Source organism: Diplotaxodon limnothrissa, linkage group LG10 (genome assembly GCF_057381915.1).
Source record: "Diplotaxodon limnothrissa isolate DT_005_m linkage group LG10, D_limnothrissa_male_GT1.1, whole genome shotgun sequence".
Taxonomy (NCBI): domain Eukaryota; kingdom Metazoa; phylum Chordata; class Actinopteri; order Cichliformes; family Cichlidae; genus Diplotaxodon; species Diplotaxodon limnothrissa.
In genome coordinates, this window is record NC_140605.1 from 4,761,940 (window position 1) to 4,777,300 (window position 15,361).

The 15,361-nt window shown below is 39.0% G+C and overlaps 1 protein-coding gene across 3 annotated transcripts in view; it reads left to right on the forward strand.

Annotated features, from left to right (window-relative positions):
• Positions 1 to 15,361, forward strand: part of igsf9bb (immunoglobulin superfamily, member 9Bb) — a 130,896-nt gene that overhangs the window by 19,981 nt on the left and 95,554 nt on the right. For all 3 annotated transcript variants that reach the window (XM_085364285.1, XM_085364287.1, XM_085364288.1), the window contains exon 2: positions 9,426 to 9,617. In XM_085364285.1, coding sequence (XP_085220411.1) covers positions 9,426 to 9,617 — 192 coding nt within the window. The remainder of the gene's footprint in view (positions 1 to 9,425; positions 9,618 to 15,361) is intronic.

Consider the following 15,361-nt stretch of genomic DNA (forward strand, 5'->3'; position numbering starts at 1 on the left):
AGACAATACAGAAACTATAGCGTAAAGAAATCTGGGGTTTACATAATGAACGTGGTGTTTTCACGATCTGCCTGCTGAAATAGAGACTTGTTTATTAAATTGTCAGTATTTAAAGAGTGAAATAGTCATAGAGCTGTTTGCCCTTGCTTCTTTATGAACATTCTTTAACTTGAATGTCTGCTGATCTACCCTCAGCTGTTTGGCCTTAATTCCTGACGGTCAGCAGGAGGTAAGAGGCTTAAACACACTTCTTTGTCCTCTTCACAGACACTTCACAGACAAATCTATGGACCATTTTATATCCATCTTGCTGTTCCTTGCACAAATGGCACTGTACAAAAAAATTTGCTGTCAAACTGACGTCATGGCTGCTGCTAGCTGCGACTTCAGCTGGCTGTGCAAAAAATAATAACTGCGTGCATAAGTTTGAATTTATTTTGGATTTTCTCTAATCCACACAGGGTTGTATAGGTATAAATAGTATACTCACACTAACATTGCTAAGCGATATTTGGTTAACTGATGTAACTTAGCAAGTTACGCCTCGACCTGATGTCTTTGCAGCCAAAGACTTCAGGTCGAGATGGGATTCTGGTTGGATGTTTCACCAATAGAACTGAGAAAGTTCGATTAAACTGGTTGGTTTCATGTTATCGACCTGGCTTTTAGGTGTAGTCCACAAATTTTCAATAAGGCTGTGATCGGGCTTTGGGAAAGTCAACCCAGAAGCTTAATGTTAGCCTGCTTTAGCTACTCTAAAACCAGTTTTGATGTGTGTTTGGGATCATTGTCCGGCTGAAATGCCTAATTGTGTCCATGTTTCAACCATCTGTTTTATTTGAAGTGAAGTTGAAGAACTTGGAAATCGTCCTCCTTCTTTAGGATTCCCACCCTCTATGATGTTTGACAGTCGCTATAGTGTTTTTAACTACTCCAAACATACTTTCTGTCATTGTTGCCAAACAGTCATTTTCTCGTCAGATAATAAAACCTTTGTCCAGAAGGGATTTGACTTGTCCATTTAGGCAGTCGCACATTGTAGTTGAGCTTGAACTGATGATCTTGGAATCAACACATGACATGCATCAGCGCATCAGTGCCAGGAAAAGTGGACTGGATTTAAAGACATTTTGTAAATGGGAGCCTCATAATCAAAAAAGCTGGCTGAAAGTCTTTGCCAGGTGTGGTCACTTTAACCGGTGGCTTCGGTTGTTTGCGTGGACTGAAAGCAGTATGTATTTGGGATTAAAAGCTTGTCGTAGTCAAACTCGTCAAGCTTTAGGCAATATAAATACTTTCTGCAACACATTCAGTTCATGGTGAACCAGATGCTGCTGCATGCACACTGGAAAGATATTTAAATTCAAATGATGAGGGATGAGAGCCCAAGACCCAGAATTAGGTCAAGTCTCCCATCCTTTGGTAGCATTAGTGTTTTAAGCCACCCTTGTGTATCGGAGGGTTGGAGCACAAGCTGACAAACACCAATGAGCTATGCTTTTCCCCTTAGCTTGTAGATATGACTTTGCAATTGCAGATTTCAGTTTTCCTCCTTTTCCTACATCTTTCTTCCAGTACACAGATTTAGACTGCATTGTTCTTCACTGTTCCTTTCACAACAAATACACTGCAGTTCACATGGTTGTGCACACTTAACTTTATTGTTTTGTGTTTGATGTCAAGCTCTTGTCTGCTCCTATGTTTTGGGTTTTGAAGACATTTCGATACTGTTTTAAAATTTTAACATATTTGTTGGGCATCTAAGGAAAAATATTAAGAGTTAATATACACTATTTGTAAATGCTATTTTAAATGCCACTACCACCAAATAGCAATAATAATAATAGAGAGCAATAAAGGATGCATGGGTTTGTACTTTACTCCATCTAACACTTAAGAGTGGGACCACGCCACCAAACACGCTCCTTGCGGTTCTCATCTATATAGGCTCCCCCAGTCCGATAAGCTGTTTATTCTTGTTTACATGCCCCGCCCTACCTCCCCTTATCAATTCTTTATCTTCTTCACTTCTGTTTAGTACATGGGGATCTGCCAGGTCCCTTCGAGGCCTTCCCCAACCAGCAGCTCAATTTATGTCCAAGCCATTCACCTTTACCTACAAAAACACTGTCAAACATAAAATGAGGACGTGAGCCCAGCGAGTGAAATATATATTATATATATATCTTATATCTTCTAACTGACATCCAACCCGTTGGCCATATGCACAGACGACAATCAACATCTCCCCTTCATTTTACAACTTCAAACTCATTTCTCGACCCATGCACCAAAGCTCCCGATGCACAGTTTTTACATGGATGTTAATCTGCACTCTGCAGTTTTTGATTTTGCAGAGTGTTGGCGACTTCTTCTTTGTGTGGTATGCCATTTCATCACTGAGTTACTTCTCAGTTCATCCACACTGCAATAATACCACTTAGAGTTGATGGTGGAATATCTAAAGACATTTTATGAACTGACTTGTTGCAACAGTGGCATCCTATTGAAGTGCTACTCTTAAATTCCTGCGAATTCAGTGAGTTCTGTTGTAGCCATTGGTGGAATATTATATCCCTTGTTGTACAATATGTGCTCCACACTAAATTCTGCCCAAAATGCTTAATTAATTATTTTAATAACATGTAAAATTTGTTCCAAAATTCAATGCAAAAGGTTAAATTTAATGTAATCTGGTCAAATTAAATTTACAGCTTATAGCAAGCACTTTGAATAAATAAACCTTTGATTTGATATATTTCAGTTCCATTGTACTCAAAATAATTGCTTCATGTTTATTAAGGGTTTCTGAGTGTGGGCTTATGGGCTGACTGGCATGATTAATAATGCTTCCATTCATTTCACAGGACTGTCATTTTATTACCACCACAGTATGCTAAGTTCAACTTTCAAATATGATTCAGAAAGAAGGTGCAAGCATAATAGGATGTAGCTAAAAAGAGTTTACGTTGTACTGTGTACAACATTATGTAGACACTTGGAAGGGTGGACAGTTGCTGCTGTTGTGGCAGCGCCAGGAACAAACCAAGGGGAACAGCTGAGAGGCCTGAGTATGCTCACTGTCATCAGAGTTTCAGCTCAGATACTACAGTGTTGAGAATGCATTATTCTTGTATTGTTTATTTATTGCACCTCAGTGATTTTTTTATGCATGGATTCTTTTGTCACCATGTATAAATATAGAAATATAGAAATGTTCCTTTCTGTGAGACTTCATTGTGGCGATAAACCTATTTGTAGTGTCACAGTGTATCATACTGTTAAATGATCTCCAGGAAAAAACAGTTAACCTTTGACTGTCACTTTGCTGTGTACTGGAATATGAACCAGAGAACACCTGTAACACACATATGTTACATTTAGTTTTTTTGCTTTCTTTGCAACTGCAGAAAGAAATTGAATTAAAATGAGTTTAGAAATAATTACATTGAGAATGTCATGCAAGTAATAGGAAGAAAGAAGTGTGCTCTTACAAACTTGTATTTTCCACTGGATTCTGTTTGTAGTACATGGGCAACCTCCAGAGCTAAAAAACTGCAGTTCCTCTTGGTGCCATTGGAGGCTAAATCCAGCTCCCATTCGCTTCTCTATTATAATACCCCACTTTACAGCATTAAAAAGCATGTTTACTGCCTGGTGCAAAAAGCCGTATTGGCCTCTGTGGATAGTTTGCCCCATCATGAAAACTGTTGTTGCAGTGATTTTTTTTTTAAACGTTTATTTATTGTTTTGCAGAACTCATCCATCTGGATACTGGAGTTAGAAACTGACATAGATAGCTGGAACAACTCTATGCCTGCTCGCTTCAATAAATCTTTCCCAAAGCTGCCCTCACTTCCTCCTTCCTATTTCGCTGTACTTACTAGTTCACTAACTGATTTCCATCTGTCCTCCTCTAACTCTCATTTTCTACATTCACCAGCTCCTCAAAGTGCTTCTTCTCAATGCGCTATCTTCACTCATTAGTCCTTTTTTTTAATCACTATCCTTAATCAGTGTAACCTGCTGCACATCCTTTCCTGCCCAATCTCGCTTGCAGTCACCTATCACTTTTAGGTCGCACTTTTTGCATGAAATGTGCACCACCTGTGTGCAACTTTCTCCACTCTTATAAGTCATCCTTTGTTCCTTCCTCTTCTTGAAGTACGTGTTCACCACAGCCATTTAATCCTTTTTTTTTGTTTTTGGGAAATCCACTACTGTCTGGCCTTCTGCATTTCTCTTCTTAGCACCATACCTTTCCAGAACCTCGTTATCACCCCGGTTCTGTTCACCTACACCTCCACTGAAATCTTCTCCAGTCAGAAATCTCTCCTCAAGGAGACACTATCATTTCATCCACAAGTCCTCCTCCTCTTCAGCAAGGTCCAACCTCTGGGGCATATGCACTGACAACATTAAGCATCATAACTTTATTGTCCAACTTCAAACTGAATATCCTGTCTGTCCCTCTATTCACCTACTCCATTTCTCTTCTTGTCTACACCATGGTAGAACTGCTTGAACCCATCTCCAATAATACTGGGATTACTTTCCCACTATATCTACCTTCCTTCTCCCCGTCATATCAGCCACCTCTCTCCTTGTACCAATCATAGTCTACCTACATTTTCCTTAGTCACATTGAAATAAAAAAACAAAACAGTTTACCTTTGTAAGTGATCAGTCAACGTCAGAGTTCTTTGAGATTAGAATAAACATGTACACTTTGCTGACTTGTTGTGTCACCCTTCATTAAACACTATACTTTATAATCTGATTGTGGCTTTGAAGCAACTTACTGTACTCAAGCGTTACAGTCCTCCTGGCAACAATACCCTGAACCCTCCCTTTTTGTTCCACCCTGCCTACACTCTTGGAGCTGTGTGTATGTATGTGTATGCACACCTCAGTGGTTTTACCTTGCCACAGTATCCTCCCCTGGGTCTTTGATTGTAAATGAGCTAAACCCTTACGGTGGTGGTGGGGATTTAACTCACTGTCTGTCTCTTGCTCCTCTCTGTCTCATCAGTTATAAACAGTGAAGTCATACCTTCCAAGGGGGCTGTTTTGTGCTATCTGTGATGATGTCACCAGCAGCCAATCAACACATAGCACTGCTAGAGGTAGTGCGTGTGCAGATGTGTGTGTGTTAGCGAGGGGGTGGGGTTGCAGAGGTGTGGGGTGCACCAATAGGAAAATCACACTCGCTCAGTTATTAGCCAGTTCTTCCAACAAGCATGAGAACACACATCAAACCACGAATCCACAGGCTGCTTCTGATACACACTGACTGCCTCTCAGTCGTGCTGTATAAAGATACTCTGTATGTAGCACATGAATGTGTTATTTAATGCATTCTATGGGAAATGAAAGGCCTATCCTGGTAATAAATCACTCAATGAGATACCCCACGCTGTTTAGGGAAGCCTAGCTCTCCTCATATTTGTTGATTTACATTTCACTTTGTGTTTTATATTTCATTAGTCTGACAGTAACGATTAGGTCTAATTATATGATAAATATCATCTGTTCAGTGCTAAACTTACACAATTACCGGTAATTGCTTTTCGTAGTGACCTCAGTTCAAGGTGACTGTGGAAGCTTTGCGTGCTTCCCTCCTCCAGCCTTAATATGCATTTGAAAGCTCAGGCTGTTGGCTGAAGACTTAATTTGGGTTAACGCTGTTGAGAATTTATAGCTGGTCTTGAATGAATATTCAATTACTAGATCAATGTGATTTGTTTTGGTGTGTTGCACAACAAACACACATATTGGTAACTGCAAACTAGAGAGGTCTTCAGTCTGATGATGGGGCTGAAGCAGAAAGCATCCTTTTAATATCTGTGTGTTTTTTGCGAGCTGTTTGCCCCGACCTTTTCTTTACTGTTGCACTCGGCACCACTGTCGAAGGAGAGGTGGGCTCATGTGTTATCATTCTGCTTCTGATTCACACGTTCATATTTCTTCTTCTGTTTCCATCGTGACATCTTTCTCCCCCCAAAGAAAGCAACAGAAGGTCAAACTTTTTTGCCAACGTGTCCTTTTCCACATTATTCCACATTGTGCTGCATTGAACAGCTTTGTGGAGATATTTATTTCTTCATTATTTTAATTTTAGCCTGGAAATACAGCTCACTCTCTGCTTGAAAACAAAGGGGGATCACGCATTTCAAACCCTGGCTCCTATACTGTGGAATGGTTTACCCCCCCCACTACGCACCATCGACACGATGGCTTCTTTCAAAAAACAGCTTAAAACTCATCTGTTTAGACAGGCATTTGGGAAATGTTAATGCGTAACATGTTGTTTTATTTTATATTTATATTGTATTATTGCTTTTTTTTTTTTTTTTTTTTTTTTTTTTTTTGATATGCTTTTATACTTTCTTTATGTTGCTATATTGTTTGTTTGACATGTTTTCTTGTGAAGCACTTTGTAACAGCGTTTTGTCTTAAAAAAGTGCTATATAAATAAATTTTACTTACTTACTTACTTACTTGTTTCCACTAACAGTACTTGCACTTCATGATAAATACTCAGCACCTCTGCATGAAACACATTGGTGAATGGTTTCAGGTAAATATGATAAAGCACAGGGCAGCACAGTGGTTAACACTGTTGCCTCACAGCAAGAAGGTCCTGAGTTCAATTCCACCATCAGGTCAGCAGGGTCTTTCTGTGTGGAGTTTGCATGTTCTCCCCGTGTTTGCGTGGGTTCCCTCCGGGTACTCCGGCTTCCTCCCACAGTCCAAAAACATGCAGCTTGTGGGGATAGGTTAATTGAAAAATCTAAATTGCCCATAGGTATGAATGCACAATTTAGAGTGAATGTGAGTGCGAATGGTTGTCCCTCCCTGTGTGTTAGCCCTGCGACAGACTGGCGACCTGTCCAGGGTGTACCCCGCCTCTTGCCCTATGACAACTGGGATAGGCTCCAGCACCCCCTGCTACCCTGAAAAGGATAAGCGGAAGCGAATACATGGATGATAAAGCACAGTTATAATCAGTTGTAATCTTTGGTATTTACAACATATAGAGAGTCTTTACTATAGTCCTTTGTAGGACTACTTTTAAATTAACTAAAAAATGAATAGTGCTGGTGTGGGACCAGGTTGAGCTTTAGGTTGAGACAGTATATCCACTCACCAAATCACTGGTTTCTAAATATTTCAGCAGTTGATGCTTCAGCTCACAGTAATAACAGTGACTGCATTTTTTTTTTTATCAGTGTCTGAAAATATTTTTGCTGACTCACATTTGTAGTAGGTCTTTCTACAGAATACAGTACTAACACTAGTGAGCTGTCCCTTGATTATTTGTACATAGTAGATAAAATCCTGTTGGTTCCATGTGCTCACATTGCCTTCCACTGTTTGATTTCAATAATTAGAAGCGCTACGGGCAGCAGGCTATCAACTGTGCGCAGTAGATTGTGTTTGCCTGCCCGGCTTCCTTACTGGCCACAGAGGAATGAGCAGTGAGTACATCTGATTAGCTGTATTGACTGGTAAAATGCTACCACACCGGGTTTCCGCTCATAAAACCAAGCTACATGGTAATTAGCCTGGGATCAATGTGAGCGCCTAGCCCACAGACACACAGACTGACTCGGACTGCTCCGGTCCTGAGTGAACAGAGCGAATGCTTAAAGAAAAACCTTAAAGGACCGGGCATTATCGAGCATCAGGGACATTACTGTCACATCACCTCTTTCATGTTTTTGTCTGTTCACATTCTGTCAGTTGAAAAAGATTCTCACAAGATAAATCACATTCATGTGTCTGAAAGCGCCGGTGGTCTTTGCATCTCGAGTGATGGAATTTTTAGCTGAGCCCAGGTTTGTGTTATCACACAAAAACACTCACTTCCTGGGTGGAACTCTGTTTCTAAACAGCTTTTTGCTACATTTCTTGCTAATCTCAACCATCTCTGTCGTGGCGTTTCTGTTAAACCACTGGAATGAGCTTAGCAGGCACCTTTGTTGTTTACTTCAAACTGGCTGATGTCACGATAGCCTCCAGATTGAGAACTTTGTCAGTCAAATGAGCTGGTTGAGACAGATCATCATTAGCCTATTATGGAGCGGAGCGACATTTTTTTTTTTTTTTTTTTTTTAAACGAACAGTTGTATTAGAACCAAAACAGGACCATTCAAAATAACAGAAAACTAGAGTTAAGCACAGAACATATGGGGAAAAAAATACTACTATAAACAACTATATCAAGGAACAATGTTGATAGCAGAAAAAAACTAAAGTCTAATAGATACTACTAGAGCCATGACAGCTACTGAGCATCTAACTGCCATGGCTGCCTGAGCTGTAACACTTGCATAAGTTTTGGGCTGTTACATTGTTGTGACAAATAGTGTGCAGGTAGACTATGTTTTATAAATGATCTGGGGCCTGTAGTATGAAGAAAGCTCAGTATATCAATGACTGTTTTTTTCCTTATCTGGCTAAAGGGCAAGTATGAGGAGTTAAAGTGTCTAATAAACTGAAAAACAAGAAGGTATATAAAAGGCTACAATAACTAAACAACTGAAACACATACAGCCTGACCTGTTGTTTTAGAGACAAGTGTAGAAATCTTTGTTGATTTATATGCCAACAGCTATCACATGGACATGTTAATATCCATCTTGGAACCTATCAATGGTGCCATAGTGGAGAAAGGCAGGGTACACCCTAGACCAGCAGTCCACAACCTTTTTTGCACCACAGACCGGTTTGATGTCAGGCAACATTTTCACAGACTGGCCTTTAAGGTGTCACGGATAAATACAACAAAATAAAATGATATGACTGAGACAAAAACGGTGGTATTTTGTAAATATAATAATAAATGCGTCTTTACTGTGTAATCGTGTAACTTTATTAGCAGCGTCCTCCTGAAATGCGCCAACAACATTGAGAGTAACGTCCTCCTCTCTGGCCCTTAATGCTCTCTGATCGCTATGGTAACATGTAAATATTTCTTTCAAAATAAGAGACATGAGTACAACACGGGAAAAGACCCAGGGAAACCGAGTTAACGATAAAAACCATACATTTCACACCTGAGCCTCAACTCTCACGGCCTGGTACCAAACGACTCACGGACCATTACAGATCCGTGGCCCGGGGGTTGGGGACTGCTGCCCTAGACAGTTCACTAGTCTGTTGCAGAGCTAACACAGAGATAGCCAACCATTCACACCTTTGAACAATTTAGAATCACCAGGTAACGCGACTCCACTAAGGGCATTTCCTTGGACTGTGGGAGGAGGCTGTAGTACCCATGCAGACACAGGGAAAACATACAAACTCCACATATAAAAAGTTCTCAGATCGTGGATCTAATTCCAAAGTGGAACTTTACACTCTGTCGGTGTGTAAGCTGGATTCTTACCTGTAACTGTTACCTGTTACTGTTTCCACAGGTGCCCACGGAGTGCGAGAGGAGCCCCAGTTTGTGACAGCACGTGCAGGAGAAAACGTCATCCTGGGATGCGACGTTTCCCATCCCTTGAACGGCCAGCCCTATGTGGTGGAGTGGTTCAAGTATGGAATGCCCATCCCTTTCTTCATCAACTTCCGCTTCTACCCTCCTCATGTGGACCCGGAATATGCTGGTAAGATAGTGATTACAGTGAAATTGAGACATCAGTCAGTTGACACCAAGCTAAATCCAGGATTTCACTGACCTGAATGGGTTCACATTTGTTTGATGTTTGGCCACAGACATGAGTTGAATGAGAGGTGAGAGGGATTTTCCCTTGCTTTTGTTTGATTTCATTCCTCTGATCATTACATTGCAGAAATAATTCCCCCTCGTTTGACTTAAATTATTCATCCATTTGTCTCTTATATGATTAAATGGGAGTTTTCCAGGCTGAGAAGGAGTCGGCAGCCATGAATATTTTGGGAACTATAAATAGATTTCCACTTTTTTAGATAGTGGTGGTGAGAGTTATCTCATAAAGTTATCTCAGTGGTTTGTTCTAGAACACAGACAGTTGTACGTAGGCTACGTGAGAAAAAACTGACATTTCGATCTGAGCAATGTGTAAACTAATTAGGAAAGGAGGCAATTAGTGCTGACGTTAGCTAAAATCGTAGTGGTTTCTTTCATTTAGACTACCTGATTATTCCAAATTGAAATTTCTGTGTAAAGGGAAATTAACTAAATAAAATGAAGTTTTGCAACATGTCAAGTAAACACTTGTATTATTGGAAGTTTTCTGAAACTTTTCAACTGCAGCTCTCCTGACTTTGTAACAGAATTTAATGTTACATCTATTTAAGTCCCGTGAACATGGAGAGAATTTGTAACCTTTTAAAACCAGCTCTGGTGACAGTTTTGGTGATGTGGCCTGATTTGGTACAAGTACCTCCAGGGAGTAAAGGGTTTAATAATAACTATATGTTTTTCAATGATTATACAGGTCTGCAAAAAAAACCTTTTTTTTTTTTTTGCAAAACATGAGGAGTTTACAATAAAAAAGCACAACAGCGATGAAAAAAAAGTCAATATTTTATTACAATTAACCATGCATAATCTTTCTTATAATTGAACAAAGAAACAAAAAACAATTCCTTCATGATATATTTAACACTACATGTTCACTCTTTTTGTCTGAGAAAACTTTCTCTCCTCCTTTCGCTTTATTTCCTTTGAGTCTCACACTTAGAAATATTAAATTAATGTTAGAAATCATTATTGGATATGGTTTTTTGACTCAAGTATAGGATACCAGATTTCAGTTTAAAAGGGGAAATTGTACGCTTAATTAAACTAAAAACCTGAGTTTTGCAAGAAAATCTGACGTGATGGAATTTTAAAAATATTTTTCTTGTTTTCAGTGAAACAGTCAAAAAGTCCTATGCAGTTTTTTGGTTGCAGACCTGTGCTATTCACATGTAGTTGTTACCACGAGTATGTTAGAACTCCACAGAGCCCTTTGTCCCCCTGTGTCCACAGTAGAGTGTGCATGGGTGTCTCCAACAATGTATTGTTTGTGAAAAACAGTCATATCGATTAAAAACATGTTTAATATAATGACAAACAATTAACATAGTAGATACAAGTCTACAGATCTGCATCAGATGCAGTGAAAGGTTTCTTTTTAAAGTGTCCTTAACATTCCTTATTCTACCCGTCTCAGGCTGCAGGAGGGGAAAAAAGTAAGATAGACTTGAAGATTGTAGTAAATGTACAGAAGCTTTGTGCAATCTTTCTGTATCCTCATACACTTTGTCTTAACTGATTAGTGTGTGCTAATTCACACTAATGAGACGAGTATCATAAAATATGAAATATTGATTAAATATGTATCCCACACACCTAAATACTACATCTCACTAGCTAATACTTTAACCTTTGTCATGTTTCTTTAATTTTACTACTTCAATTAAGCATGAAATATGAATATGCACCCAGCATATAATAGAAACTTTGTTTCCAAATTATAAACTACTTCTACTGTATATTCTTCTTGCTATATGCAAGTAAACAGACTGATTCTTATAGAGCGCTTTTCTTCATACAGCATGCTACATTCACTTCCTTCTATGCGTTTAAGTTCTTACTAACTAACATTTACACTGCAACGGATGCACTGGAGAGCATCTCATCCAAGGATACTTGGCATGCAGACTGGGGGAGCCAGGGATTGAACCACTAACCTTCTAATCAGTAGATGACCTGCTCTACCTCCCGAGCTACAGCCACCCTGTGTTTAAGTGGAATATGCTGTACTCCAAATGGCAGTAAAGTTCTTAAATATACCCAAGACTGGCAAACGAAAGTCAAACAAAAATTCTAGCCTTAATAGATGTATGATATCTCCCTTCATCAGGTGACACAGTGTCTTGTATGGAGTTAACTTTACTGGAGCTTTAGAGTATGCTACCGAGACAAGGGGCTGAAGTGGCTGCAAAAAACTATCAGTAAAAGTCTTTCAGGAGAAGCATCTGTGCAGTCATCTGTTCTTTTCCGACCCTGTTTTCCAAGCCTTTGGGCAAAAGGTTTGTTACACCTAACACATTTAAGTCAGTGTAATACAATTCATTTTTATTTATATGTCAACAAATCACTAGAGCAATCGCCTCAAAACAACATGTATTGAATATATTTATATTGTAATAGATAGAAAACCCAAACTATCAAAAGACCCCCTCTGAGCAAGTACTTGGCAACAGTGGCAATGAAAAACACCCCAATAACAGGAAGAAACCTCCAGCAGAACCTGGCTGGATGGACGGCTATCTGGGACAACAGGCTGGGGGTGATGGGAGAAAGACAGAATAAAAGACACTATAGAAGAGAGCCAGCGATTAAAATTCTGGTGCCGTATTGGAGAAGTTCAAGACCAAAGTGGAATGAATTCTGCATAACACTCCCAATTTCCTTAATTGGTAGATTAATTACAGTTAAAATGATTTGCCTCCCTCAATTGTTATACGTTTTTCAAAACTTAGCAATTCATCTTAGTTGAATGTTATAATTCTTTCATTTATTTGGAATTACAAAACTCAAAGGATATAAAAGAGTCGCCTGTGTAAGTGCAAAACAAGTGGAAGGCTGGCTCTACGAGACTTTGTGTGTTATAAGTTAACAAGTATCTCCTACTGGCTAGAGAGTCACCACCTGGTTGGACACAAAGAAAAAGGATTGGCAATCACACTCTCTTGGCACTATTGCAATGTTATCCTATTTGTCTCAAAACCTTCAGTGATGGATGGAGCCTGTATAACCAAGGTGTGTTTGCAGTCATCCTGCAGCTTCAAGAGAAAAACAGCTTGCCAAAGCCAGATTTCTATAGACATCGGAAGGTCAGACACTCAGTAAAGCCATAGCTTAATAATTTAGAAAAAGCAGTGAGACAGATAAATATGGATGGTCTCAAAAAGACTGAAAGAGAGCTGGGAAGAGAAAGGGGGCTAGATAATGTTAAGATATGACTAAAGTTAAAGTTGAACATTTTAAAAGTCTATTTAAAAGTGAAGTTGAATAGAATCACCTATATGTGATAAATAAATAAATCAGAGGCAAATCTGTTTCATTGCTGCATCACATGTGCCAAATGTGAGGACTTTTGACTGGGAATATTTTCCTTGTTTTCAAAGATTTTAAAAGCCAATAAGACTGAATCCTCTTCTGATCATCACCTCCTGTCTTATGGCCTCCTCTGTGCAAAAAACCTTATGCTTTTCTTCTGGGAAAAAAGGATGTTCCAATTTTTAACATCAGGATAGCAACAGTGAGAAAACAGACTGGAGGACTTTGAACAGATTTAGCATCTTTAATATAAAGAGAACAAAACTTCACTGCCTTTAATGCAGCTTGAGGATTTGAGTTGATAGGGAGGGGTGTGGGGGGCAGTGATGTGGGGACTTTGTTAAACAATTGTTCATAGACTGTCCAGTTAAAAACTGAAACATTAATTTCAACTGAAAGGTTCTATATTTTTCATTATATATCCTTCATAATAAAGGTATTTGAAGCAAGAAGACTGGCACTGAGATAACTTGGTTTACTGATGATGATGTAGGCTGACATCAATTGCTTATTGTGATTTTTATTATGTAGTTAAATGTCATGGCCAAAGCATCAGACATACAGAGGCTTACATTGTTTCCTTTTTAGATTGGGACAGTTGCTAAATGGTTGATACATTTGGCTGACCCCAGGGGCGGTCTTTCCTACACGTCCCTCTGTCCTGCCTTCTGAAACAAGCATTGTGCTAGTTTCTTTTTATATACTAAAACAAAGGAAAAAATTGAGTGATAGAATGTTTTTTCTTGTAGATCTTCAGAATTGAATTTATGGACATATAATGATAATTATGCAATAGAAATTGCAGCTTAAACTAGGTAGAGAGAGAGACCAATAAAGAAATACAAGGAAGTGGTTATAAATTATAGTGTTCTCATGGATGATCTCTAAATCTTTTCCCCATGAGAATATTTCCATGCATGCATTTGTCCACTTTCTTCTACTTATCAGGGTAACCGTGGGGCTGGAGCCTATCTAAGCTGAGACAAGGCAAGAGGCAAAGCACACCCTGAACCCAGTCTGTCACAGAGCTAACACATAGAGACAGACAACAATTCATGCCTAAAGCCAATTTAGAAAAATGATGTAATCTAACAAGTATGTCTTTGACTGTGGGAGGAAGCCAGAGTATCGAGAGAGAACACATCATTCACAGGAAACTTCATACAAAAAGGCCTCATTGAGCTGGTGGAACTGAATCAAGGACCTTCTTGTTGTGAGGGTACAGTGCTGACCTCCGAAGCCCCGAGATATCATGGGTCAAAGTTTTGTAGAATGTTTCCGGTACACATGGGAATCTGTAGGATGGAGATATGGATGAAAGATCAATAAGCAAACTGAAAGATCATTTAACAAACCACAAATAATAATTAGTTTATTATCTCTCTCTTTCTCTCCCTCTATGTATATCCTATATATAGGATAATATAAGAGTGTCAAGTTAGCCCCTTATTCCATTTTATTTAACTTAAGGTAACTTGAGTTAAAAAAAAAGAAAGAAAATTATACATTTTTTAAAATTCATTCCTTTTTTATTATTTAAAATGCTTCCATAGACTCTCGTCGTCTTCTATGTAGGCAACAGAGAGAACTGAACTGAAGTTGTCCTGGCAAACCTGGCAGGCTCACATTGAGTGATATAATGTCTGGTGATAGTAGAAACAAACAGAGGTTTTGTTCATTGTCCACGTACCATAGAAATGATAGAAAGTTGGGGTAAAAGAGGATCTGTACAGAAATAACAGTAGAAAAAAGATCAACATGTTTTTTTTTCTCCAAGATTTTCCGTTGAAGGCTCTATTCTTGTATTTAATGGACAGATATGAGCGTAGTATTGATTTTACACCTGCAGCGGTAACAAGGGATCTTGCAGTACCAAAAGCGACCTCATACCAAGTTGAAAATGTGGACCCAAGGCCAGTCCTCTAATCTTATCAAAGTTAATGCCAATCATCATGACTGGAGCTGTGATAGACTGCCATGTGGTGAGTGTATGAAACTGATAAAAGAGACAAGAAGTAGGAATAGATTGAGTTAACAAGATAGGATTAGAGGAACAGCTGGACCTCTGTCATTATTACAACGAATCAAAGTCCTGCTGGCTGCTGCTTTTGCTGTCTTCAAAACATTCCTTTTTTATATGTTCATTGCATTGTTGTGGGTGTAGTTTAGGCTCTATTTACTATGTGCCCATAAGATGATTTAACATTCATTTGAATCTCAATGGTGAGCTGTAGACAACATGTTGTTGTGGTCAGTGACGCTGTTAAAAATAGTGCTGTCTTCGTGCTGTTGTTAACCACGAGTCAATGCATTTAT